Source organism: Centruroides sculpturatus, unplaced genomic scaffold, assembly GCF_000671375.1.
Source record: "Centruroides sculpturatus isolate CEXI.00-Female unplaced genomic scaffold, Cexi_2.0 scaffold949, whole genome shotgun sequence".
Taxonomy (NCBI): Eukaryota; Metazoa; Arthropoda; class Arachnida; order Scorpiones; family Buthidae; genus Centruroides; species Centruroides sculpturatus.
The window spans coordinates 256,628-283,311 of NW_019385251.1; the positions used below are offsets into that span (position 1 = coordinate 256,628).

The following is a 26,684-nucleotide window of genomic DNA, read 5'->3' on the forward strand; positions in this document are numbered from 1 at the left end:
CGACACGAATACGCAAGTAATAGTTCTTTCAGAAACGGTTAAATAAGAAAAAATACAGTAACGAGTTGCTTAAATTTCCCGGCTACATATGGTATCACAGTTAGATTTTTAATTGTCATAAATGGCAAAAAGCTTAATTTTTTGAGTAGGGATGGGATATACAAATTCCTCTTCATTTAATCTTATCCCGAGCATACATTGAAAATGATTATATTCATTCTATATGAACAGTAATTATTATAATAACTTTTTTCTCAACTGCAAAATAAAAAATAGTATNTTCTCACAATTTCCAGTACTACAACATGGATGTTAAATTGTCATGGCACATAATAATATTCCATAGAACAAAACATCTAAATAACATTTTGTACCATTATTAACATTAATCATCAATTATATATTTAACAAATAACCGGATAATTTTCACAAATTTGTTGTAATATTGTCTCTTGTTTGTCGTGGATTATTTCCTACATTTTTTTAAATAAATCTATTTATATATAGCTGTTACTCAGAGTGGATCATAATACTCGTAATATTGAAGATACTGTACGTTATAAAAACTATCCTATATAAAATAACTATTTGTTGAATTATTAAATAACCATATTTAGATATTTTCAATTTCTCACGGCAGTACTAAATATTGTATTCAATTTTTCAAATAAAGATATTCACACATGACATTTCTACAGTCTCTTTATTTTAACCTCGACACGAATACGCAAGTAATACTTCTTTCAGAAACGTTAAATAAGAAAAAATACAGTAACGAGTTGCTTAACTTTCTCGGCAACATATGGTGGCACAGTTAGATTTTTAATTGTCATAAAATGGCAAAAAGCTTAATTTTTTGAGTAGGGATGGTATATACAAATTTCTCTTCATTTAATCTTATCCCGAGCATACATTGAAAATGATTATATTCATTCTATATAAACAGTAATTATTATAATAACTTTTTACTCAACTGCAAAATAAAAAATAGTATATTATTAGATTATTTTTTATAGTTTTTCAGTCACGACTTCAAAAAGCAGACAATATTAATCGAGTAAAATGTCTTTCTTAGCAGCTATCCCATAGCGAATTTGTGAGTTTGGAAATATGATTTATGATTATTAAATTACAATGAATGTATGCANCAATTTTTCAAATAAAGATATTCACACATGACATTTCTACAGTTTCTTTATTTTAACTCGACACGAATACGCAAGTAATAGTTCTTTCAGAAACGGTTAAATAAGAAAAAATACAGTAACGAGTTGCTTAAATTTCCCGGCTACATATGGTATCACAGTTAGATTTTTAATTGTCATAAATGGCAAAAAGCTTAATTTTTTGAGTAGGGATGGGATATACAAATTCCTCTTCATTTAATCTTATCCCGAGCATACATTGAAAATGATTATATTCATTCTATATGAACAGTAATTATTATAATAACTTTTTTCTCAACTGCAAAATAAAAAATAGTATATTATTAGATTATTTTTTATAGTTTTTCAGTCACGACGTCAAAAAGCAGACAATATTAATCGAGTAAAATGTCTTTCTTAGCAGCTATCGCATAGCGAATTTGTGAGTTTGGAAATATGATTTATGATTATTAAATTACAATGAATATATGCATAACAAAGAAATATCAAGAAAAATGCTGTGTAAATACTTGTTTGCGCTACATGAAATGTGCTTATTTATTTTTACCTAAATTACAATTTGTGAATTTTTTTAAATATAAAATGTACATTTATCAATTTTTTAATTGCTTTATGTAACTTTTAAGTGTTCATACTTTTCGTAAACAACTATAAATGCTACATGTAAACAATAGTTGAGTACCACTTCATAAAATATTTTGAAATAAACGATTCATATCCTTTTTTAATTGCAAAATCATGAGAGTTTCGTACCTACTTAAATATTGTCTACTTATTGTTAACCTTATGTTGAATGTTGATTAAAGTCAAAGATAATTAAAATGTACTTTAGTTTAGAATGATTCTGTACACAGAAATATTCTAAAAACAAATATGTATTTTGATTAATCAAGTGTTCTAATTAAGTGTTACAAGGAGTTTATAACTGTGTGAAAAATACGATAAAGCGTGGTTCTCGTTTCAGATTAAGTCAGAGAGAGAAAAAAAACACAAATAAATATTTAATGCTGAACTGGAACAAGGGGAAAATGTTGTTTGAATTTAAGTAAGGGTTTTATTTTCTTAAAAACTGTTACTTTGTCTCTTTATTAACAGTTTTTTTTGTAACGAATATTAGTAATGCCGAAAAAAGACGAGATTCGAATGATGGAATTACGATGTGTTGTTTTAAAAAGATATACTATCGATTAGATAGTTTGTTTATCTCCTTCTAAACATTGAAACAATAAAATATACTATAAACTCTTCTGAAAATAAATGACTGTAGTTTGATTGTTTATTCTGGTACACATCTCTGACAAATATGAGTTATAAAATAATATGATATCATGTCTCGTATCCATAACTGCAAAAGGAATTATTTAGTGTATTTATATATTACATTGGCGTGAACTCAGAGAAAATTCGATATTATTGAGGGTAATAGGGACGAATGAAATTTGTTCTTCTTTTTCTGACTTTTAGGATATTTTAACTATGTTTTGCCGAAGAAAGGCAATGTTATTAGTAATATTTATTTATTTATTCAATATTACTTGTAACAATGCTAGAAGTAAATAGATTTTCGATTTACTAACTTATTTCAATTTAACTTAAGATATTAATATTGGAATTAAACATGAAAAGTAAAATTTAAACACGTGGCTACTTATACATACAGTATGTATACTCAATTAATTATTTATATTAGATCCATACATTTTTGGAAAAGTTATAAGTCAAAACCAATTTTGAGTCCTTAACATTGGTTTTTCTTATTATTTGCTAGTAGTTTTCGTATTTACATTTTCAATTGCTACTAACGAGGAGGATTTGGAATACACTGGGAGATTCATATTTTGTCCCCAGATCAACAGTCTTAATTAATCACGTGGTATCTCTATATTAGTACGATTAACTATATTAGTATGATTAATTATCAATTTATTTAGCAATTCTTATTTATTTAAATTATATTCAGAAAATTTAAAACAATGGGATCGGTTATTGAATATTTATAAGCATTAAGTAAAATGATACTTTGAAATACGTACAATAATTCAAGATATATATTTCCAAATCATTTATCATTTTTCTAACTTATAAAAATTAAGTAAACTATCTTTCCGGGATAGAGCCTAGGCCTAAATAGCTGACAGATACGACGTATGATAGTCAGTCATACAAGTTCAGAGATGGAGAATGTCAGTGGATGGCATGCCTTCCCAGAAATTGTCAGTGTAAATTGGTGACCACAGTGTCTGTCAAAAATGTGTAGAGGCATGCTACTTGGAACGTGGAAAGTTTACCGCACGCTCTATGCATCAAGATCAGTGTATTATTCATTTATTCTGTCTTAACTTCCTTCAAATTTCGCTATAATTGTACAAAAAAGTAAGTAAATTAAAACAAATGTAATGCGTTCAACACAGTAAATTTAAATATAATACCGAACTCTTACACAACTGTTACACTACTGTTATATGAATGAACCTAATTAGGAATATTACAAATTTTTTTTATCTATTTCCTAGAGATCAATTATATTGCATGGCAACGAGTTCAACTATATTGGTGGTTCATTTTCGTGTAGAGCATTCATTTCTTTGTTGTAAAATGTCCTTCAAAAAATTACAATTTTTTTCAAGAAATTTTTTCTATGTAAGCAAATCGATTAACAAAGTAGGACGACCGTACTAATAACGTTATTCCCATATTCTTTAGCAGATAAAATTATAATTTTGAAAATAAACATTGTCTGTAAGTATTTTGAACAATACAATATACTGTACTGTAATTCTTATTTTTTTTGTAACGGATTAAATTTTCATCTCTCGTAAAAGATATCGTGGAAAAGTAGTTATGAACGAAAGGTACATATCGTAATATATAGTTTTAACCGTCCTGCCTGCTTGATAATAAGTTCTCACATTTTATTTTATATTTTGCAAAATTTTCAAATAGTTTTTTTACAGTTATGCTACTCCTCACTCTCCTGTAGTTACTAAATGTTAGTTTTTAATTGTATAATAATTTTTAAACAATACTGTCACTTTCGTTCTCTGTCTTATCTGTGCATATGTACTGTATATATAGTTGGCTTATTGATTAAACATATTCATCCAATTTATTGTGAATTGTTGAGTTAGCTATTTATATCAAAATAGTTGTTTACAATGATAATTCATTTTATCTTTTGATTAGATTAAATTCTTAAGTATTTATTAGATTTGATATTTTTATCTTAAGTTTATTTACAAACGAAATTAGTTATTATAAAATGGATTTATAACTTTTTATTTAAAAGATGTGATAATTTAATTAATTATAAATTTATCTTTCATCTTTCATTCCTAAGTATTGTTTTATTCTTATTTTATTTCTTTATATAAAAATATTGCAGTTAAAAGATACTACATAAATAACGAATGCAAGTTCGACAAAAAGAAAATAAGTTTTGTTATTGACAACGTTAAATAAAACTCAAAATAAATAGTATTTGTTAAAATATTAAGCTCAAGNTGTAATGCTGAACTGGAACAAGGGGAAAATGTTGTTTGAATTTAAGTAAGGGTTTTATTTTCTTAAAAACTGTTACTTTGTCTCTTTATTAACAGTTTTTTTTGTAACGAATATTAGTGATGCCGAAAAAAAGACGAGATTCGAATGATGAAATTACGATGTGTTGTTTTAAAAAGATATACTATCGATTAGATAGTTTGTTTATCTCCTTCTAAACATTGAAACAATAAAATATACTATAAACTCTTCTGAAAATAAATGACTGTAGTTTGATTGTTTATTCTGGTACACATCTCTGACAAATATGAGTTATAAAATAATATGATATCATGTCTCGTATCCATAACTGCAAAAGGAATTATTTAGTGTATTTATATATTACATTGGCGTGAACTCAGAGAAAATTCGATATTATTGAGGGTAATAGGGACGAATGAAATTTGTTCTTCTTTTTCTGACTTTTAGGATATTTTAACTATGTTTTGCCGAAGAAAGGCAATGTTATTAGTAATATTTATTTATTTATTCAATATTACTTGTAACAATGCTAGAAGTAAATAGATTTTCGATTTACTAACTTATTTCAATTTAAGTTAAGATATTAATATTGGAATTAAACATGAAAAAGTAAAATTTAAACACGTGGCTACTTATACATACAGTATGTATACTCAATTAATTATTTATATTAGATCCATACATTTTTGGAAAAGTTATAAGTCAAAACCAATTTTGAGTCCTTAACATTGGTTTTTCTTATTATTTGCTAGTAGTTTTCGTATTTACATTTTCAATTGCTACTAACGAGGAGGATTTGGAATACACTGGGAGATTCATATTTTGTCCCCAGATCAACAGTCTTAATTAATCACGTGGTATCTCTATATTAGTACGATTAACTATATTAGTATGATTAATTATCAATTTATTTAGCAATTCTTATTTATTTAAATTATATTCAGAAAATTTAAAACAATGGGATCGGTTATTGAATATTTATAAGCATTAAGTAAAATGATACTTTGAAATACGTACAATAATTCAAGATATATATTTCCAAATCATTTATCATTTTTCTAACTTATAAAAATTAAGTAAACTATCTTTCCGGGATAGAGCCTAGGCCTAAATAGCTGACAGATACGACGTATGATAGTCAGTCATACAAGTTCAGAGATGGAGAATGTCAGTGGATGGCATGCCTTCCCAGAAATTGTCAGTGTAAATTGGTGACCACAGTGTCTGTCAAAAATGTGTAGAGGCATGCTACTTGGAACGTGGATAGTTTACCGCACGCTCTATGCATCAAGATCAGTGTATTATTCATTTATTCTGTCTTAACGTCCTTCAAATTTCGCTATAATTGTACAAAAAAGTAAGTAAATTAAAACAAATGTAATGCGTTCAACACAGTAAATTTAAATATAATACCGAACTCTTAGACAACTGTTACACTACTGTTATATGAATGAACCTAATTAGGAATATTACAAATTTTTTTTATCTATTTCCTAGAGATCAATTATATTGCATGGCAACGAGTTCAACTATATTGGTGGTTCATTTTCGTGTAGAGCATTCATTTCTTTGTTGTAAAATGTCCTTCAAAAAATTACAATTTTTTTCAAGAAATTTTTTCTATGTAAGCAAATCGATTAACAAAGTAGGACGACCGTACTAATAACGTTATTCCCATATTCTTTAGCAGATAAAATTATAATTTTGAAAATAAACATTGTCTGTAAGTATTTTGAACAATACAATATACTGTACTGTAATTCTTATTTTTTTTGTAACGGATTAAATTTTCATCTCTCGTAAAAGATATCGTGGAAAAGTAGTTATGAACGAAAGGTACATATCGTAATATATAGTTTTAACCGTCCTGCCTGCTTGATAATAAGTTCTCACATTTTATTTTATATTTTGCAAAATTTTCAAATAGTTTTTTTACAGTTATGCTACTCCTCACTCTCCTGTAGTTACTAAATGTTAGTTTTTAATTGTATAATAATTTTTAAACAATACTGTCACTTTCGTCCTCTGTCTTATTTGTGCATATGTACTGTATATATAGTTGGCTTATTGATTAAACATATTCATCCAATTTATTGTGAATTGTTGAGTTAGCTATTTATATCAAAATAGTTGTTTACAATGATAATTCATTTTATCTTTTGATTAGATTAAATTCTTAAGTATTTATTAGATTTGATATTTTTATCTTAAGTTTATTTACAAACGAAATTAGTTATTATAAAATGGATTTATAACTTTTTATTTAAAAGATGTGATAATTTAATTAATTATAAATTTATCTTTCATCTTTCATTCCTAAGTATTGTTTTATTCTTATTTTATTTCTTTATATAAAAATATTGCAGTTAAAAGATACTACATAAATAACGAATGCAAGTTCGACAAAAAAAATAAGTTTTGTTATTGACAACGTTAAATAAAACTCAAAATAAATAGTATTTGTTAAAATATTAAGCTCGAGCCTGACTCGAGCGGATTTCATAGCTTTATGAGCAAACAGATTTTTAGCCCTTCTAGGAAAAATAAACATTATTTTGAATTTTCGGATGTTTTTTCAGGTGTTGAAATTTTTTCAAAAATTTTTCTCGCGTAAAAAAATTAAATTGCAATTTTAATTTGCCTGTAATGACGGTTAATTGATTTTTATGGGATTTTTTTTTTCAAATTTCATTTATCGTTCTAAAGTTCTTGTGCACAGATTTTACTTTGGTAAAGTTATTTAAAGCTACTTTCTGATATCAAAAACGACCTTCAATCGTTTTATAATTTTTTTAATTAACAGATTTCATTATACATACGTTTAATTACGTCGGGAGGGTCGGAAATCGCAATAAAAAAACGTAATTATTGAAAAATATTTAAAAATATTCGGCCAGCTAGTATTCACCCTACTTTACTCTCTTCTCCTCCTGGAAATTTATGAGAATGTTCCGCGAAAGACGATACCAGCTGTTCTCAAGGTCATTTATCTGTAAACACAATTACTCATCAGCGTCAAATTTCACGGAAAGGCGAGACAATGGAAGACAAACTTCGAAGCTTTCTCTTCCAAATTAACCTATTTCTTTTGTTTTTTTCAGTTTTAAGTATTTTTTATGTTCAATTAAAGATTTTAAAATATAAAGTAGGAATAAAAGACTTAAAAATGGTGATAATAATATGAAACTATAGTTGAACACTTTCCACGAATTTTAAATGAATTTAATTTAATGTTAATTATATTTAATTTGTATAAATTCATTTTACTTAATTTTACGTTATAATAGTTTTAAACAATGGCGTAGCATAGTGGGGGCGGCAGGGGCTGCACTTTTTAGGGTGCAGCAAAATTTCACAATAAATAATAATAATATCTTGTAAAAATTTCAACCATTTCATTACATATTTTCGTCGCACCTACGATTCGGACCGATTGAGATGAGTAATGGGGATAGTGTTACCATCCGGACAGAACAGGAATCGACTCATCGTCGGAGTGAGCTATTAATTTTACCCGGCGATACCGTGCGAAAACCTGTCGACCCGTTTTTTTGTTTGTACGATTGAGTCGTACTCATATACACCTCCAATGTCCAATAGGGCTAAGTCATCTAGGTTACTTACGTTATTCCTACCCAAGTCTACCTAGTCGATAACTGTAACTAGTTGAGAACCGGCATGCACTGCACATTATTCTTTGCATTGCGAAATGACATACGCATGCATCAAGAACTTCTATTGAAACAAACTTCACCTACCGTCCAGATCAGCGATTTTAGAAAGGTGGCAGCACTAGCATAGAATTTTTCATTACTTATACTGTGACAAAACTGAATTTCAGTCTTTTAAATCGAGATAACTAAATAAGGGGACAGCGAAATTTTCCTTTGCCTCGGGCGGCTTACACCCACGCTACACAACTGGTTTAAAAACACTGATAATGAATGAATACTACTTTTTTCTGTTCATTTTTTAACATTATGATTTTATGAAAAGCATTAAAAAAACTCAAATGTTTTAATGTGTTCTTACAAATCATATTTAACTTTTAATGCAAACTAGAAATTTACGTTAATCTATTTTTAAGGAAAATTCTGTTTTCCTATAGTACTTGATTTATTATTTTAANTGACCGAGCAAAATCAAACTTTGTTTATATTCACATATATAAAATCTTACCTCTTTACTGGCTTCCATACGGCCTTGAAAAAAGATCCGGCTTTATCTAATGTTTTTCTTTTATTATCAGCACACCCAACATTATATCCAATGGTGTTCGAATTTTCCATGTATCCTTCGTGCTTGCTGACGCCTTCATTCTTTCTGATGTTCCTTGGACGACCCATAATATCATCACTCATATCATAATCGTCCTGATCTTCAACCAATCGCTGACTAAAAGTAGAAAGAAAATATTTACAATGCAGTAAATATTTATAAAACTTATAGAGAAATTATAATACATTATTTCAGAAACATTTTATTATATATTTCCCAAAATTTTTAATGAAATCAACAAATTATCGCTCAAATGTCTCTTAATTAATTAATTAAGTTATGGCAACGCAACACGTAGACGATCTGCCTAGGGAGAATGCCTTCTGATTCAGGACTAAAGTTTCGATGCTTTCTGACGTTATTAACGTTATTACTATTTTGTGGACGTGTAGAGCCTCCTTTAATTCAAATTCAAAGTTATGTGCAGAACTCTTTAATGTATGTAATTCTTATCTGAGATTTTCAGTTTAATGCCGATCTCAGGGGTGGACAGTAGCGCTTTATCGAACTTTAAATATATATAGAAAATGCAAATATCGCTTAACGATGTACTCAATAACATCACGACAGAGGTCCATAGTTTTTATTAGAGCCGAAAAACACGTAGACACTTGTTCCTTTTTTACGTGTAGATAAATACAGATAGATATATAAATAATTATCATCATTGTGTTTCATATATGGAGTGACTATATATTCATTACCTAAACAAGGAGAGTTCTGAAGAATGAGAGAAAAATATGTCTAATAATAACTATTTTAAAAATCTAGTAACGGGTAGCTTAACTTTCTTGGTAACATTTGTTGGCTCCATACGCTACAATATTTTACTTAAAAACTTTTAACATTTTTAACTTTAAGAAAATAATGGAAACGCTTAATTTTGAGGGTAGGGTTAAGTTTTATAGAAAGTTTTCAAATGCTAACAAAGAGTAAAATCGTTGTTTGGTCTGACCCTGTTTGAGATAAAACAAATCACTCCTTTTAACTTTTCACCCCTCGACCTATCACTACCATAATTTGACACCATCGATGCTTCTAATACACAGACCTCCCTAAAAGATTTCTAAAATTTTCACCAAAAAGCACAGGAGTTATTACGCTTCAAAGAAAATAAACAAAATCGTGCCTTGAAATACATACACACACACGTCCATCTATACATGCATAAAAAGCCGCGAATATTGTTGAATTTCTGGACGTTTCAAGATCCCCAGGTTCTTGTAAAATTCATGATATGTAAAAGACTTAGGAATCATTATTTGACCGATCGCTATACTTTTCCTCTATTATATACAACAGAGCCGAAAAAGTAAAAATAATTTAGTCACTATAAATTTGTCAGATTGAATTACAAGTAATATTAATGAATCCTATTTATATTTGTGATGTCTAAAAACAAGAGAAAATTGAGACATGTGTTCATCCTGCACATATAATTTCTACGAATGGTAAAATATAATATATAAATTAACGTAAGTGATTTCAGATGTATCTGAAATCACTTACGTTAAGTGATTTCAGATGTATTTTACGTATTTTATGTATTTTATGTAGATTACGTAAGTGATTTCAGATGTATCTGAAATCACTTACGGTGTAGTAAGGAATGGTCCGTATGACCATATTTTATTATATTGTACTTTAATATAAATTAACTANTCACTTACGTTAAGTGATTTCAGATGTATTTTACGTATTTTATGTATTTTATGTAGATTACGTAAGTGATTTCAGATGTATCTGAAATCACTTACGGTGTAGTAAGGAATGGTCCGTATGACCATATTTTATTATATTGTACTTTAATATAAATTAACTATATTCTCAAAGTACATTCCTGACCTTTAGCAGCTAATTCCGTACTATATTAAAAGATTGTATAACTGTATTATACTTTTGTTCACCTTGGTCATTTTTTGTGTACTACGATTTCGTATAATAAAAAAAAAAACACAATTTCGAATTAAAGTATATATTCTGTCTATATTGTAATGTACATAAAAAATTTTATATGTCACTACGATGGAGCATTTCGGGTCAACGTTCCTCTACATCAGATATTATAATTTTTATGTTTATAGTTTAATATACCGATATGTATCTTTCAACATTTTCGGAACAGATATTTGATAGTATAATTAACATTATAATATTAACAGTATAATTTACTGTCTATATTGAAATGTACATAAAAGATTTTATATGTCACTACAATGGAGCATTTCGGGTCAACGTTCCTCCTCATCAGATATTATTATTTTTATAGTTTAATATACCCATATAATTCTTTTAACATTTTCGGAATAGACTTTTGAAATGCCATTTTTTGAATTTTTTCAGCAAAACTTTTTCTAAATATTTTTCTGTTTATTACAACACAGTTTCATTCACTGAAACATCAGTAATTTGTTAAACGAATTACCAACCCTTCATCTCACTGACTAATTATCTAGCTCACACTATCTTACTCTGCAGCTGTTATGGACATAATAAAATACAAGCCTAAAAAGGTAACGTCTGCTGAGAAGAAACATTAGCCCGAAATACTCGATTGTAGTATAATAGCATATAAGATTATGTTGCAGTAAATATATTTTAATTGGAAATAATGTGTTTCGTTTTCCTCATTATAAGAAGTCCAAAGTAGACTTCCACTTTAAACTTGTTATAATGACACAAAAATGTCTGAAGTAAATAAATTATAATATAAATAATGAAAAACAAGAAACACGTATCAACATATTTTATAACTATATTCCATATAAACAGTAATATAACTTACCTGTTAAAGCGATCGCACGAAATTTCGTATAACGGCCGAATCTTTTCTATTGCTTGTTTACACGCAGGATTAATGTGGTTTTTCAAGATTGACGTTCCAAATTGAATATTTGCGGGTTTATCCTGCTTCAATAGGCCTTTTTTCTTGCCCCGATATTTAAAATGATCCAAATTTTTTGGACTTACAAATCCCGCACGTCCATCAGATTTTGCCCTGAAAATGGGAAGAAAAAATTTATATAACACAATAAATGTTAAATACCGAAACCTTTATTCTAATTTTAAAATCGAATATACAAAAATTTGCCAATGAGTACTTATGTAAACTTTTAGAAAAATTATTACACTCTAAAAACACTTTTCATTTAATGTCTAACAAAAGTTCTAATCAAACTGTAAGCTAAAACATCGCTTACGGGAGTCGTGAAATTTTATTAATTTGAGTGAGGGAAAGAATTTTTTACAAATTAACCTTAAATCTTTATCAATCATCTTATTATAAAACAAGATATGATAAAATTTAACAACTTATAAATTATACCTTTTAACTACTGATTTATTAAGATTTGACAATAGATATGTAAATTCATCTGTTACGTGTAGTGAATCGAAAAGGCTACAGATGAAAAATAAGTCTATTAAATTAGGTTCATAAATTTAAAAACGTATTTTGTTTTCTTTTTCTAAGTAACAGTAAATGTAAAAAGCCCTAAAATATATTTACTTAGCACAAGACCTTAAACTCTCAGCAGTTAAACTCACATCCAAATCCAACATTTTAATTTCAACACCAAAATGATTACAGGATACAGCAAAACACAAAAATGTTTGCTTAAAAACTACATTCAGAAATATCGAAGAGTCGAAATGTTTAAATCAATTTAAATTAGTTATCGTTTGCACAGAGCAATTTCATTTTAATGCCATTAATTTTTCGAATTAATTTCTTATTTGAATAAATAACAATAAAATGTGAAAAATCTCTTACTCGAAAGGTTCAGGCAAGGGATGATAATTAAAAGAATCAAATAACATCTTTAAATAACTTGAAAATCGCACTCTTGACAATAGCAGAGCCAAACAATGAAAGATCAATTGTTGAGTTTCTTTGTTACGCGTTACTTGAAGAAGTAAGAAATTTTAATGATTAATTTGTAATTTTATTTTCTATTTTGAATTTTTGAATTAGTTCCTGTGTAATAATAAATAAAGGGCAATAAAGGTCTTGGCCCATTTCTCTGGAAAAGTTAGAATCGAATCCGGGCGAGCAACTTTCTAAGAATTTTTCATTAAAGATCTATCTTAGATACGTTAAGCCCAGTCTCTCACCATTGTAGTTTGAAACATACCTACCATTATGGGCATGGTTCAACCCACAATGAACAGGATTGATAGTATTTTAGAGTTGCCTACCTGAGTCTGAGTGGAAAAAGTATTGAATTTTTGTAGCTTTTCGTCAGTTTGCGCCTCGCCGACAAACTGACAACGTAGAACTTTTCGAGATTTCTACACGTTTGTAACACCTAAATAAGAATTAGTTTTTCATTTCATTTTTTTTCCGAGAAGCACTTCTNATTTTGATAATAACTACACAATTATAATTAATTATACTTTTATTTATTAAAGTTTAGTTACAATGTTGTTCAATAAAGTAATCAATAAACTATAAAGTATCATAAAATCAGTGAAATATAGGTAATGAAATAAGTCTGAGTGGAAAAAGTATTGAATTTTTGTAGCTTTTCGTCAGTTTGCGCCTCGCCGACAAACTGACAACGTAGAACTTTTCGAGATTTCTTCACGTTTGTAACACCTAAATAAGAATTAGTTTTTCATTTCATTTTTTTTCCGAGAAGCACTTCTGTTCAGTGTTGTGTTGACATATACAACTAGTGTAAAGCTTTTCAATAATCATATGGCAAAAAAGTAATATTATTAATGTCAATAACTATATTTGAATCGCTATTTGTGCAATAGAATTACAGTATGCAGTGTTGCTGTTGATAGCATTTTATTAATATATTATTGTACAATAAATGATTAAAATTATTGCAATAGTTTAACTATATTAAGTCAAATAAGAATTTTACAGATTTCAGTCGCATTTGTATGTTTTTTTCATTCACTAATCGTCTAAATATAAAAAATTACTTGTCCTTGCTGACTGACTGGGTCACTGCTTCATCATCGTTCAAAGCAAACCGCTGAACCTGAAAAGGTGAAATTTGGTACTCAGTTAGATTACGTCATTATAGCGCACACTAAGTAACTATTTTTCGGAATTATTTTGCGGTAGAAAAAGAGAAAGCATTAACCTAAAGAGCGGCTTCTACTGTACTATTTTAGATGCGATTTTTTGTTTTCTACTACGTTTAGTTTTCATTTAGTACTTAAGTGTATTAAATTGTAAACATTTCAGACATTGTTATAAATATTTTTATGTTTTGATTTTTTTAACCAAATGTTCGAATTGTTTTAAATTCGAATTTGTTATTGCATATTGGTTTGATTATAGAACAATTGTAAACGTTACAAAAAATTGATCAAATTAAAAATAGTTCGTTTGATTTTCAGCAATTCTCATTATTTTCAGCGATAGGTGTTATATAACGATTACTATGGTTGTTGAAATACTGAAAATAAATAAGATTTGCTTCCAAAACTTTTACGGTACTGTAACAGTCGCAGGTAATAGTTAGTTCTCTATATAAAGAATAAAGCTATATTTGGCAGCACGGCAATAACGGCTTTCGTTTCGCTTCATATTCATATCCGTTTATACGGTTTTTACTACTATGACGACGCATTATCGCTTACGAAATCATTCATTTTAAAATAATTTGGTGGCTTTCTCATCTCGAAATAGTTGGGAAATTCTTAAAACAAGCCACCTTAATATTAATAAATAATAAGTTACTGTACTATAACGCAATTAAATAACGCAGGCAGAAACATCACAAAATATTGAAAATTTAAACGTTAAATATTACATATTTGATAATCTATCTATCTATATATATATAATCAAGAAGAATTTTATCATTTGGAACAGTGATTGGGCTAGTTTAAAATTATCTAAGACTTTTCCCCTGTAAGATTTGTTTTCCAGAGGAAGATTTAATCTTAGTTTTCTTCTGTCCCTACTCCAGCTACGGTCTTTATCCCGCACAAACCTACTTCTTACTAATAGCACGCTCACAGGAAGGGCATATAAGCCTTGTTCCCTGCAAAGAAAAAAAGGAAAACAAACACTAAAACTTTTCCAGATATCTGTATGAATCAGCGAAGATAGAAATTGCATTGAATTCTGATTAATAAATTTTTTATCTGTTTCACTTGGCTCTTCCAAGACTAAATCCTGAGTGCTCCACTAACTAAAAGGGCCTAGTTTTACTTATCGCAAGTTGAAAAATCCCGGAATAAAGCCGGCTGGACGGTGGGATATGTAGCCTAACATATCTGAGTTGATTTTTCTTCGAAAAACTTAAATCATCTCTGACTTAAATCTTGGCCAGCCAGAATAAGCTGAGTGCCTACACTTTAGGACAGTAATCGTAGTAATGTTAAAGAGTGACGTCGCTATTAGGGTGCGACTATGCAGACGCGAGCGAGCGAATTTTCCGAGCAAGCGAGAATATGTGGCGAGAAGAGGCGAGACGCGATAAATATCAAAACCTGTCAGATATGTGTGAGAACCAGAAATTCGCTTTCGCTAGCGTTATTTCTCGCTTCTCGTTTGTGCATGATTTTCCTTTGCGAAAACTAAATCGCTCGCAACCTCTCGCTCGTTCTAAATTCGTTTCTGCATAGTCGCACCCTTAGTGAGTAACAACATGGCGGACTTTCTATAACGGAAGGCGCCACGGAAGATAGAAAATACGGCTATAACTCGGTAATCTGTTATGCACTTTTAACGAAACTTGTTTTATTTTACTTCTATTTTTATTCGTTGTGTACGATTCTTACCTAAAACAAATAATAATAATTAATTCTAAAAAGCGAAAATGACATTAATTTGCTTCGCACCGAATTTCCATTTAAATATGTGCTAGATTATTTCCGTTTCCCCATCTAAGTATAGAATGTGGCTGAGGTTAAATAAACAGTTTGGAAAAGACATGGCGGCAGCTGTACTTATAACCAGAGTCGATAGAAATACTGGTCCAGCTGCTGCCAATAGTACGATACTGGCGTAATAACTATTGGACGTGGCTATTTATACATACAGTATGTATACAAAACTTACTATTTATGCATACAGTATGTATAGTCAATTGGCTATTTATACATATTGACTGTATGTTCCTATATTCCGGCCGAATACTGATGTATGCGCTATTATCATAATTAATTAACATTTTGATAATAACTACACAATTATAATTAATTATACTTTTATTTATTAAAGTTCAGTTACAATGTTATTCAATGAAGTAATCAATAAACTATAAAGTATCATAAAATCAGTGAAATATAGGTAATGAAATATAAAGCAGATTAATAAGTATATCAATAAAGTAAAATAAACATATTTTTTTTAATTCTGTATTTTAATTTTTTTTTGTAAAAAGTGGTCTGCTTAGTCTTTCTCTTCGGACGTCCTTTTGATTTAATTTTAGTTTTAAATTTTAAGTTTTTATTTGATTAATTTGAACAGGGCTCGTTATTAAATCAAATTTGTTCTTCAGGATCTGGTTCAATTGTGTACTAAGCGCACTAATCTCGTGTTCAAAAAGAGAAATTCTATTTCTTGCATTTTTTTATTACTTTTAATTCCTCTACATATTTATTGAAGGTTTGCGTTTTATAATTAGACAATATATCTGTAATATTTTTAGCTATTGCCAGTGCTGTATTAAATTTTTCCCTATCTGATAATAATTTGTTGGGACAATCAAAATTATCAGTAAAAGTTTCATCTTCAATATGATCATCGATGTCTACATTTACGTCATCTGTATCCATAGTTAGTACATTTTCAATTCAAATAATATATCTTGCATGAAAGCAATTTCTGAAAATATATCCGAATTATTATATTTTATCATAAAAATATGACGACATGGTGCATTAAAAGAATTCTAAAATAAACAAAAACATGTTTCCACCGATGTATTATGAAATTTTGATATTTTGCTATCAAGATTTTTTTTAATGCCATTATTTTTAATTTTCATTTCTCGATAGTCGATATCGTAATTTGGATATTGATAATCGAAATTTAGGATATCCTAAATTATAAAAACCATTAAAACTGTCATCTTTACTTCGTGGCTTTAAAATAGTTAAATAGCCAATTGAGTGAACATATCACATGTATAAATAGCCACTTTGAAAATTTAGAGGTAAATAATCGTCGGAAGAAAAAAAAAGTGTATCCTAAAGTACAGCATATCTCACATTTGTTAGTAAGCAGAGAAAAAAATGCTACAAAATAATACAAATTTTATAATAATTGATTTCCTAAATAAATAAGTAATAGGCCTATTATGAAAATTTAAATGTTGCCTCCATTATTATCAGTAAAATTTTTTTGAGAAGTAAAAATTCTCAATTTATATTATTTAATGATAATTATAATCGCAAAAACCATGTATTTAATTTAAACACAAGTTAAATACATTAGTGTATGAAAGAATTAAAATTATATAGACACAATTTAAGAAAGAAAGTATTTTTAAATTAACAAACCTATTTTTTGGCTGCAAAGAGTTGCTTTTTATTTCGCTAACGTTTTCAGCTTTGTCTAATAGACCATCTACAGATTGAAATTTATTAGAACATCTTAGCAGTTAAATCAGGTGTCTCCAAACTTTTTTAACCGTCGACCCCCAACAACTTTCCAGAACCTCACATTGACACATTGACCGCACTGTAAAGTTTTATTAGGAGTTCAAGTGTTTGGGTAAAAATAAAATAAAAAAAAAAAACATATTGTGATTTGCTTATGAGCAAAAAAGAACCTTTGTGAATTCTACTTTCAATTTTTCCATTTACCTCAAATCAAACCCTTAGCCGCATCGACCCCAATCAACCCCCTGGCCGCATCGACCCCCGATAATGTTACATCGACCCGTGGGGGTCGATATCGACCACTTTGGCGACGCCTGAGTTCCAAAATTGTTCCAAAATAGAATACAATTAAAAAAACATAACTTGTTTAAAATGTTTGAAAATAAAACAAAAATAACTAAAAATTAATATAAATGATAATAAGAGTAAAATATAAAATAAGTAATGAATAAATATAAAATGTAAATTAAGTCAAAAATATCTCTTTCTCGATGGTTTGGTGGCAGTTTTTTAGCAGCGAAATTTTTTTTTAATTTAATACGCTAATACAAACTTCAGTAATTGTACAGTTTTTGTTTCATGCGTAAAATTTTCATTTGGATATTGTCGCAAATGCATTTTTTTTGATGAAATTTCGAGAATATTTTTGGTTATAAATATAAGAATTTATGCATTCGACATCATATCGTAAATTGCCGAATTTTTGATGGTCCACCCTGTATTTTTTTGGTTGCTTCATTTCATGCACAGAAAACATTTATATCTAAACTATCAGCAAGAAATTTTGATGGATTCTGTAATATTTTGAGCGATGTCCATTTTTATATTTGGTGATCAATTTAAGCCTAATACCCCGACTATATCACATTAAAAATTAAAAATAAAATTAATATGTAAAGATTTAACAAAGCTATGTGTTAAATTTAAAAACAACTTTTTTATGAGTAAAATAAAACAAAAACTGTAAATTGATCGATATACAACTCAGAAAGAAGCGTTTGAAGTAGAGTCATAAAACACTTAACGTATATTGACTTTCACTCTAGGGGGTAACGCCTGATCTGTTGACAAATTTTCTCTTTGTAATGCGATATTTCTACTGACTTAACTTGAAAGTGTCATATTTCTTCCCCATTTACAAACAAATCGGATGACAATTGGTGAAATAGGAAATAGGAAATAAATTACAGCGAGTTGAAGTTTGATATGTTTATTTTTTGCGTTTTTCGTATCAAATTACATTAATTTCTGTAAGAAATACAGTCTGTGAAACGCCACGTGACCGAAGTATGGTCGGAAAATCACGGGATATGGGAACGGTATATTTATAATATGTGAGTGTGTGTAGATCACGAATGCTGCATTTGTGTTGTCATTTTTCTATAATCCCAAATTTGTAGGATTGAGAATTTCATCAAGTAATAATAATATCCAAAGGTTAATAATCCAAGTAACTACTTTTACTTCATAGAATTTTAGTCATCATGCACTTTCGAATGTTGGAATTGCTGGACATCACTCTGACCCTTGAAGTTTGGGATTATAAAGAAAAAAGCAAACAACTTTAAATCAAGATTTACACATAAAAATATATTTTCAGTTGTATTTTGTAATTTCATTTCAGCTTTCCCTCTTCCTTTTCTTAGGCTAAGCTTGCGATAGTTAGAAAACGCAGAGGAAATAATATAATACGCACTTTTCAATACTATTTTAAATATGCAAGTATTTTTTAATTTTTATCTATTTAGTGTGTCTTGTTTACAGTAACAATTATTCTATAAATATAGGAAAGCGAAATGTAAAAACTCACCCAGGAAAAATCGCCCGCACATCTCTACTGCATGAACGTATTTGTTATTGTGTCGTTGGTCCTTGGTCCCACACCGTTCCGTTGTTTTTACTTTGGAAGACTTTTTCCTCGGTTAAGCAGACATCTTCTCACTCGGAGTTTGTCCAATCTTGATGTTGGCGAGCGAACTCCAAGCGATTCGCGATATTTTGCGGTGACAAGCGCTGCTTTCCCGCCGCTCTTCTTCCAATTAAACTGAATTCTCTGAGTCTGAAATAATTCTGCTATCAGACATCATCTCTCTTATCAGACTGCTAATTTTATGTCTTACTTTATTCACATTGAAACCAAATCATCAAAAAGATAAGCTATGAAATTACTATAATACATGTGAACATTAAATAATTGATTATCTAAAAGAAGGCCTGAACAGTCTTTGTTATCTGCTTTTACACTCCGTAAATTCATCTTATTCAGCAAAATGTCTGAAATGTTATTTACAGTATGGTTGTCACTTATATACTAAATATAATTGAAATTATTATTATTGTTCTGGAGGAAATGAAAGTGATATAATTGTTTAATAGTATTAAGATTCGCGGTCACGTTCACTTTTATTAGTATTAAGTACATATAAGTCGTCCTACTAGCAGCCACTTGGCTTTAATTTCAACACTTAACTATTTGTAGCCACACTCAATTAGTCATGTTCGTCACACTCAGGATTTCTTTTAGACCCTTTGTGGACTATAGCCTTGCAGATTAAAAACGTTAATATCAAATGTACATGGCAAAGTACCCATACATACGCCATTCAAAGGTATTTTATCTTTCTGTACTGTATATCTGCTCTTCCTCCTTCTTCCCCCATTTCCCTTATCTCCTTTTCCGCCGACTAAACATCTCGAGTACGGCCAACGTTTTTCATGTATGCATGTATATATGTTGTTCAAATGCCACAATCAAGTTTGATATTTTCATACCTGACACTAATAAATATTTTAACACGTACTCGAGTTTCATTTTAGAACTAACATTGTCTGCATTTGCCTCGTTTCGTTTGCGATTGTTTCATACAATTTTTTTCGATATTAAAGTATATTTTTATCTCTTTTAGTGATAGGTCCCGATTCGGTCTGATATCTCCTCTATACACATTTGAACTATAACAATGATGTTATTTTGTAACTTAGCAGAGTATTACTTTGGAGAAGTTACCATTTAAGAATAGTGTAGATATTATTTTATAAAAGAAATCTATTTCCGGATAATCTCTTCATTCCACTTTTTATTGCAAACAGCTGAGTCCACCCTTAGGTTACTTCAGAACAACATAACGTATCTTTTTAAAGGTAAATTATATTGTATTATATAGTTTTTAAGTTGTAAACCGTGCATCAATAATGTATAATTTAGAAATGTCACTATTTCTGTCGACATATTTGTACTAATTTTACTGAAAAAGCAGAATTTTATTCAGATTAAATTAATTTTATTGTACTTCCAAAAACTATTAATTAACTTATTACATTTGTAAATCATATCGCGACATTTCTAATAAAGAATAATAATTTGGATAGCATACAATTAATATTCTGAGTTGTACAACAGTTTACAACATGGAATGCTCTCTCTACTATATATAAAAATTCATTTTGTGTGTTAAACTTTTTATAAGCAACATTATAAAAAACCATTAAGGTCTTTTCTTATAAACAATTTCTGTAAAATCTCAGAGTTAATATACATTTAGTATCTGTTGTTTTTTACAGAATAATACATTACTGGCCAGTAAATTAAACCACTGAACACGAGATGAGAGTTGAACTTCGGTAACATTTAGCCACGTGGAGTTTTTCCGAGTTTTCTCACGTTTCCAATTTTTATAAAGAAATCAGTTTATCATACGAAATTCTTCTGAAAGTTATCTTGATAAATCTGTAGAATTGTGCTTATAAAAGTTTAAAATTTATAAAAAAAAAAAAATTAGTCTAATCATAACTGTAAGAATAAATATTTAATGTTTAGAATAAATCGTGCAGGTGGTTGAACACGTTCTCCTGAAAGACGGCTGCTTCAGTAAAATCGGGAACAAAGCAGGTAATAGAGCGAGCGTGTCTGCAAAAGCGTCCTCTTCTGTATTTATTTATATGAGATGATTTATATATATATTTATTATTTTATTTTATTTTGCATATTGCTTGTACAGATTGTCTACGTGTTGCGTTACTTCATTCTATTAAATAAATCAATCACTCTGTTCATATGTTTTGTGTCTGGTAATCTTTATTTTGAAAAAGTATTTACCAAAAGGCTTTGGCTGCTTTTAATAAAGTGGTAACTAACACTATTTATTTTATTTTAATAAATGCCTATTTTGTTAGCTCCTATTTGACACTCACACGTGTGTAAATAATTTTTCACAATAATGTATTGTAATATTATCTAGTAACTTTATTTAAATCGTGAAATAATAAACATGATAATTGTTTTATTTGAAAAAAAACGTTTGTTCTTGGTGCAAACTGTAATTGTACAGTAGATTTAATATGTTTATAGAATTACTGTGTATGTTTTCAAATATTGATATTTTTTAGTTTTTCTTAAAATAATCTAAATTATTTCCTTTTTAATAGTTTGTCAACAAGTAAAATCATTACAGCAATACTATATCCACATACCAATAATATTAAAGCGCTGCAAATATCTTCGATACTAAGTGAGTGATATGTTTCTTTGTTGCTGCTTTCATCTGTAGGTAAATCGTTCTGTTTCACTTTTTCGTATATCCCATTATCTACTAATCTTCTAATTCTACATGAAAGAAAAATTAAAATCTCAGTTAAATATATACTATATTATTTATTATTCGACAAAATATTGTTAATAAGTAATTTTCTAAATTTCTGGAACTCATAATTAATTCTCGTAGTAAATTTATAAATGTCTATTGTTCTTATAGATCCATAAACATACATTTACGTAAATAATTATTAATGTCTCTTATTTAAATGATGCTAGAAAATTATTACAGACATTGGTAGATATTGATCTTTTCTATAAAAAAAAACAGTCAAAACAACTTCAGGAAATAAAACCGTTACACACGTTTAATCGATGTATAAGATGAAAAATTCTTCTAATTGCTGTAGAGTTTTAGGTAATTATTTAGTCGTAATTTTTTGCCAGAATTTATTAAATATTGTTAGGTAGAAATGAAAGTAATTGAATGTTAATGTGAACAGGAAAAAAATCACAGGCAAAGTTTGTTTTGATATGTTTTTTTTATCAAAAAAATAGTTTAAATGTAATACGACGAAGAGCAATGTGATAAATTTGGAAAAGTAAACGAACGTTTAACAGATTTTTCTTAATGCTTTTCTTTGTTTAAACCTATACAATAACTTTAACTTTCAGAAAAAACCCAAGTAGGCATATGAAATGAATGACAGTATAACCAACAAGAATCTATCTCTACAATAATACAACAACTAAAGGAATAATTCGTTAGTTTGCAATACAAACAAGTGCTGACCAGTGGACAATTCGATGAAACAATTCAATACTGCTTGTTAGTCAATGATTCATGCATAATCAATAAAACGGCTATGTGCAATTTAGGTTTTTTCCACCTGCCAAATATTAAATTATAGGCCAGTTTACCCATAGATACTCTAGAGAACTGTCCTCTTGTCAGATCTCTCATACAATCAGTTTTCTTCAACCAACCATCTTATCAATTTTACAAATATAATTTTTATTATGAAATTATTTACGAGTTACTTCAAGTTAAAAACTCTAAAAACTGATTTTAGATTTATCTGGAAAAATGCACGTTAGATCATTAGAATATACAATAAAAATTGCGAAGTATAAACTATATAAAAAATTATATAAGATATGATTTGTGGCTTAATAAACATTCACATGCTACCTTACATAAAGAAAATATTTTCACATAAATCTCATGGTGATTAATGAAATTTTTACACTCTCGACTGTGGTATATAACATAGTAAAACAGCAGAGATTTCCTAAGGAATTTCTGTATTTGATGTTACTGAATGTGTCAGATGTGCACATCTTTCTTCACTCTCTTTGAAGTTGAATGACTCCTGTACTTTTCGTCGAAAGTTTTTGAAATTTTGCATGGAAGTTGTGGTATTTACGAGATTAGACGCTATTAAATTTTGATGGTATAAGAACGAGAAGATGGGGAGATTAAGCAGGGCGTGTGTGTTTCCATTAGGGTCATACCAAAGGACGAGTTTACTTGTTATTGGCATTTAGAATTTTTTAAATAAAATTTATCCCTACTCTCAATAATACTTTAAAATTAAATGTTTACATTTAAATAATTGAAAAATTTTAATGATATAGAAGTATCTACTTACATTTTATTAAATTGTTTTTCAAATTTAAATTGTTTTTTGACAGGATATACTAATGTATAAGTTATAAATGACTCCTCTGAAATTACTAATAATTCTTTCTGTTTAATAGGTAATGAATTTACAATACTGGTAGATGTAATGTATGCATGTTTATGTTGTAGAGTATATTCAACTCCTTCGTTTACGGTGGGAAAGCTCTTATCTTGATTATTTCGTATGTAACCACCTAAAATGCTGGCCATTCCTTTAGGGGTATCCTATAAAAAAAACATATTTTTTTAACTTATAGTAATACATTTTTTAAACGAAACTTCTTTGGAATCGTTCCACTACATTTTCATTGATATATCTTATAATATGATAGTATTATCCTTTATATTTTAATGTGTTCCAGACATGATCTTACGTATATAAATCAATGTATAAAAAAATATATTGGAAAAATTACCACCATCGTTTTTTCGATTGCCGAATGTGAGAGAGTTCCACAAGAATATTCATGATTTTTAACTGCATTTGAAAGTTCTTCAATTGTTGTCGGAACTTTTTCATAAGCGGGATAAGTCATGTATGAAAAGAGAACACCACTGTATGCTGATATAAGTACAGTTGTCACCAGTAGCCAAATTCCAATAATAATTCTCGTAGAAGTATATTTATTTTGATCTATTTCACTACCTACAGGAAATTAATATAAAAAAATTTCATTGAAAATTATATAAAAAATACAAAATGTGTAATAATGCACATTTTTTTTTGTTATAATTTTGTCATAATATATTCGTTATTCAATTACATCAGCTAACAGAAAATAAGTTTTAACTTCAAAAAATAACACAGGATTAGTTTTTATTATTTATTAGATAAATAATAAAAACTATATATTTGAATTTATATACTATTTTATTAGTAGTACTTTCAGCAAACCTTTTGCGAGTTAATTTAAAAATTTTGATAAATTAATAAAAATGTAAACACGTGCATTAATCGTTCGTAATATTTTTGCTATTTTCTTATTTATATTGTATTTTTTATCTAATAAAAGTTTATTTAAAAATTAATGTATATGTATTTGCTTACCTTGAGATGTTAAACTGCTAATGAGAAACCAACAAATTTTTTTCATGGTCAATGAAGTCCTTTTATGGAGAAAATGAACTTCTCCTTTAGCAATACAATAAAACGCAACTGCAATAACAAACGTAGAAACAAAAACACAGATCCACACCTACAGAATATATAATGAAAACAAATTAGTATGAATGAGCATTATTTATTGTGACATCATCACGATGATGGGCTGCAATTCATATTTTTTCTTTTCATTTATTCAATTTAAATTATATGTTTTCCCCCACATATAATAGTTGTTTTCTCCAGTACATCATGCTTTTCCATTAGTAACAGAGTAGTGCTAATCTTCTAACTAACTTTTTTCAGGGGGAAGCACTCTAAATTTAAATAACGTAATTTTCAGTTTGACCCGAAACTTCCTGTATAGTTAATCCGTGCAACCTGCACCTAAGTTTTTCATCTTTCATCTTGAATTTCATGTACTTACCTTCCATTTGGAGATTTAGAACAGACTGATGAATGGACAGAGAGATAGATCGATGAAAGTAGGAATGTTTAGGTCTACAACTTCTATATATTTTAACGGAATCAACTGTCTGTTGAAATAATTACACCGTATTAAAAATTTTATAGAAATACAGTAGAGCGTCGTTTATCCGAATCAATTGGGGACTGGGGTTGTTCGGATAACTTATTTTTCGGATAACCGATTATGTACGAAAAAATATATTAACCTATCCCGAGTTAAAATTTTTCTTCGTTGCGTGTCGCATCGCGTTGAATTTTCGTCGATGTTAAGCCTAACGTAAACTTTTTAAAATAATAATCGTGGCTATTGTATCGTTAAAAATTATTTCTTTATTTTGTACAAACAAAATAAATATATTGAAAAATATAAAAACCAAAAAATATATACTTTAGAAGATGATGTAGTATCAAAAATGTTCGATTCAGCACCACACACAGTCCTCAGAAAAACACCACACAAAAGTGCCAGTGCTGCCAGCTAAAACACACACACCAACAAAAAATATTGGAGTAGCCCAAAATATAGCCAAAAATTGCAGCGCCACAGAACTAGCGAAAATTTGAATTTGCCGACTGGAATTCTTTCGGATAATCGACGTTTCGGATAACCGACTTTCGGATAAACGATGCTCTACTGTATTAACAACGTGATCAAAAATCCAGTAAAGAGAGTGTTGTGAGACCCACCATTTTCCTTCCAAATTGTGATTGTAATTGTTAATATATACCTATATATATATATTCGTAAATTATTACAAACATTATTTGTATAATTTTAATTTTAAATAATTTTTAAAAAAAATTTTTTGCTACAATGTACGTTTTGTAAATAATAAGTTTTATATTTTATTGTATTTTAAACTATATATGTATTTTATATCCCTTGTTTGTTTTGTCTGTTTGTGCAAAAAACAGATTTTAACTACCAGACTGGACCCACCTCTCCAAGATGTGTGTGTAAACGTGACATAAAGTTTGTGTATGTATATCAACTAATGTTGTAAAGAAATTTCGCCTATTTTTCTGATTTTAGGTTCTCCCTTTTTGAATTTTTAGAAATAATAAAATTAAAAAAACAAATTAGAATAAAAGAATTACCAATTCTCTGTTATAAATTTAACAAAAAATACGGAAAACTAATGAATGACCAATTATGCCTACCTTAAATTACTTGAACTTCCTCTAGAATAAAATTATAATTGGTCAAAACGAAGAATAAAAAAAGGGAAAGACGTAAATTATGTGAATTGAAAGACTTTGTGAGAGATTAAGTGAAAGAGAAAGAAAAAGACCAAATGGTGAAGAAGAAAAGGGAAGAAAGCGAAGGAAAATAAAAAAATTAATAAAAAATAAAATGAA

At 28.6% G+C, this 26,684-nt stretch overlaps 1 protein-coding gene across 1 annotated transcript; it reads right to left on the minus strand.

Moving 5' to 3' along the window:
* Positions 1-6,214: 6,214 nt before the first annotated feature.
* Positions 6,215-12,850, minus strand: LOC111636732. The gene is made up of 4 exons (XM_023382043.1): positions 12,736-12,850; positions 11,749-11,961; positions 8,865-9,080; positions 6,215-6,269 (listed from the first exon to the last, which is right to left on the minus strand). The coding sequence occupies exons 1-4, from the start codon at positions 12,780-12,782 to the stop codon at positions 6,215-6,217; spliced, it is 531 nt and encodes a 176-aa protein (XP_023237811.1). The 5' UTR covers positions 12,783-12,850.
* Between the last annotated feature and the right edge of the window lie 13,834 nt (positions 12,851-26,684).

Excerpts from the sequence above, each read along its gene's own strand:
- LOC111636732 (XM_023382043.1), bottom strand. The coding sequence starts at position 12,782 with ATGTTATTTGATTCTTTTAATTATCATCCCTTGCCTGAACCTTTCGA. Across the intron at positions 11,962-12,735 it reads CCCTTGCCTGAACCTTTCGA|GGCAAAATCTGATGGACGTG; the intron begins GTAAGAGATTTT and ends TCCCATTTTCAG. Across the intron at positions 6,270-8,864 it reads GTATGGAAGCCAGTAAAGAG|GACATTTTACAACAAAGAAA; the intron begins GTAAGATTTTAT and ends AATTTTTTGAAG.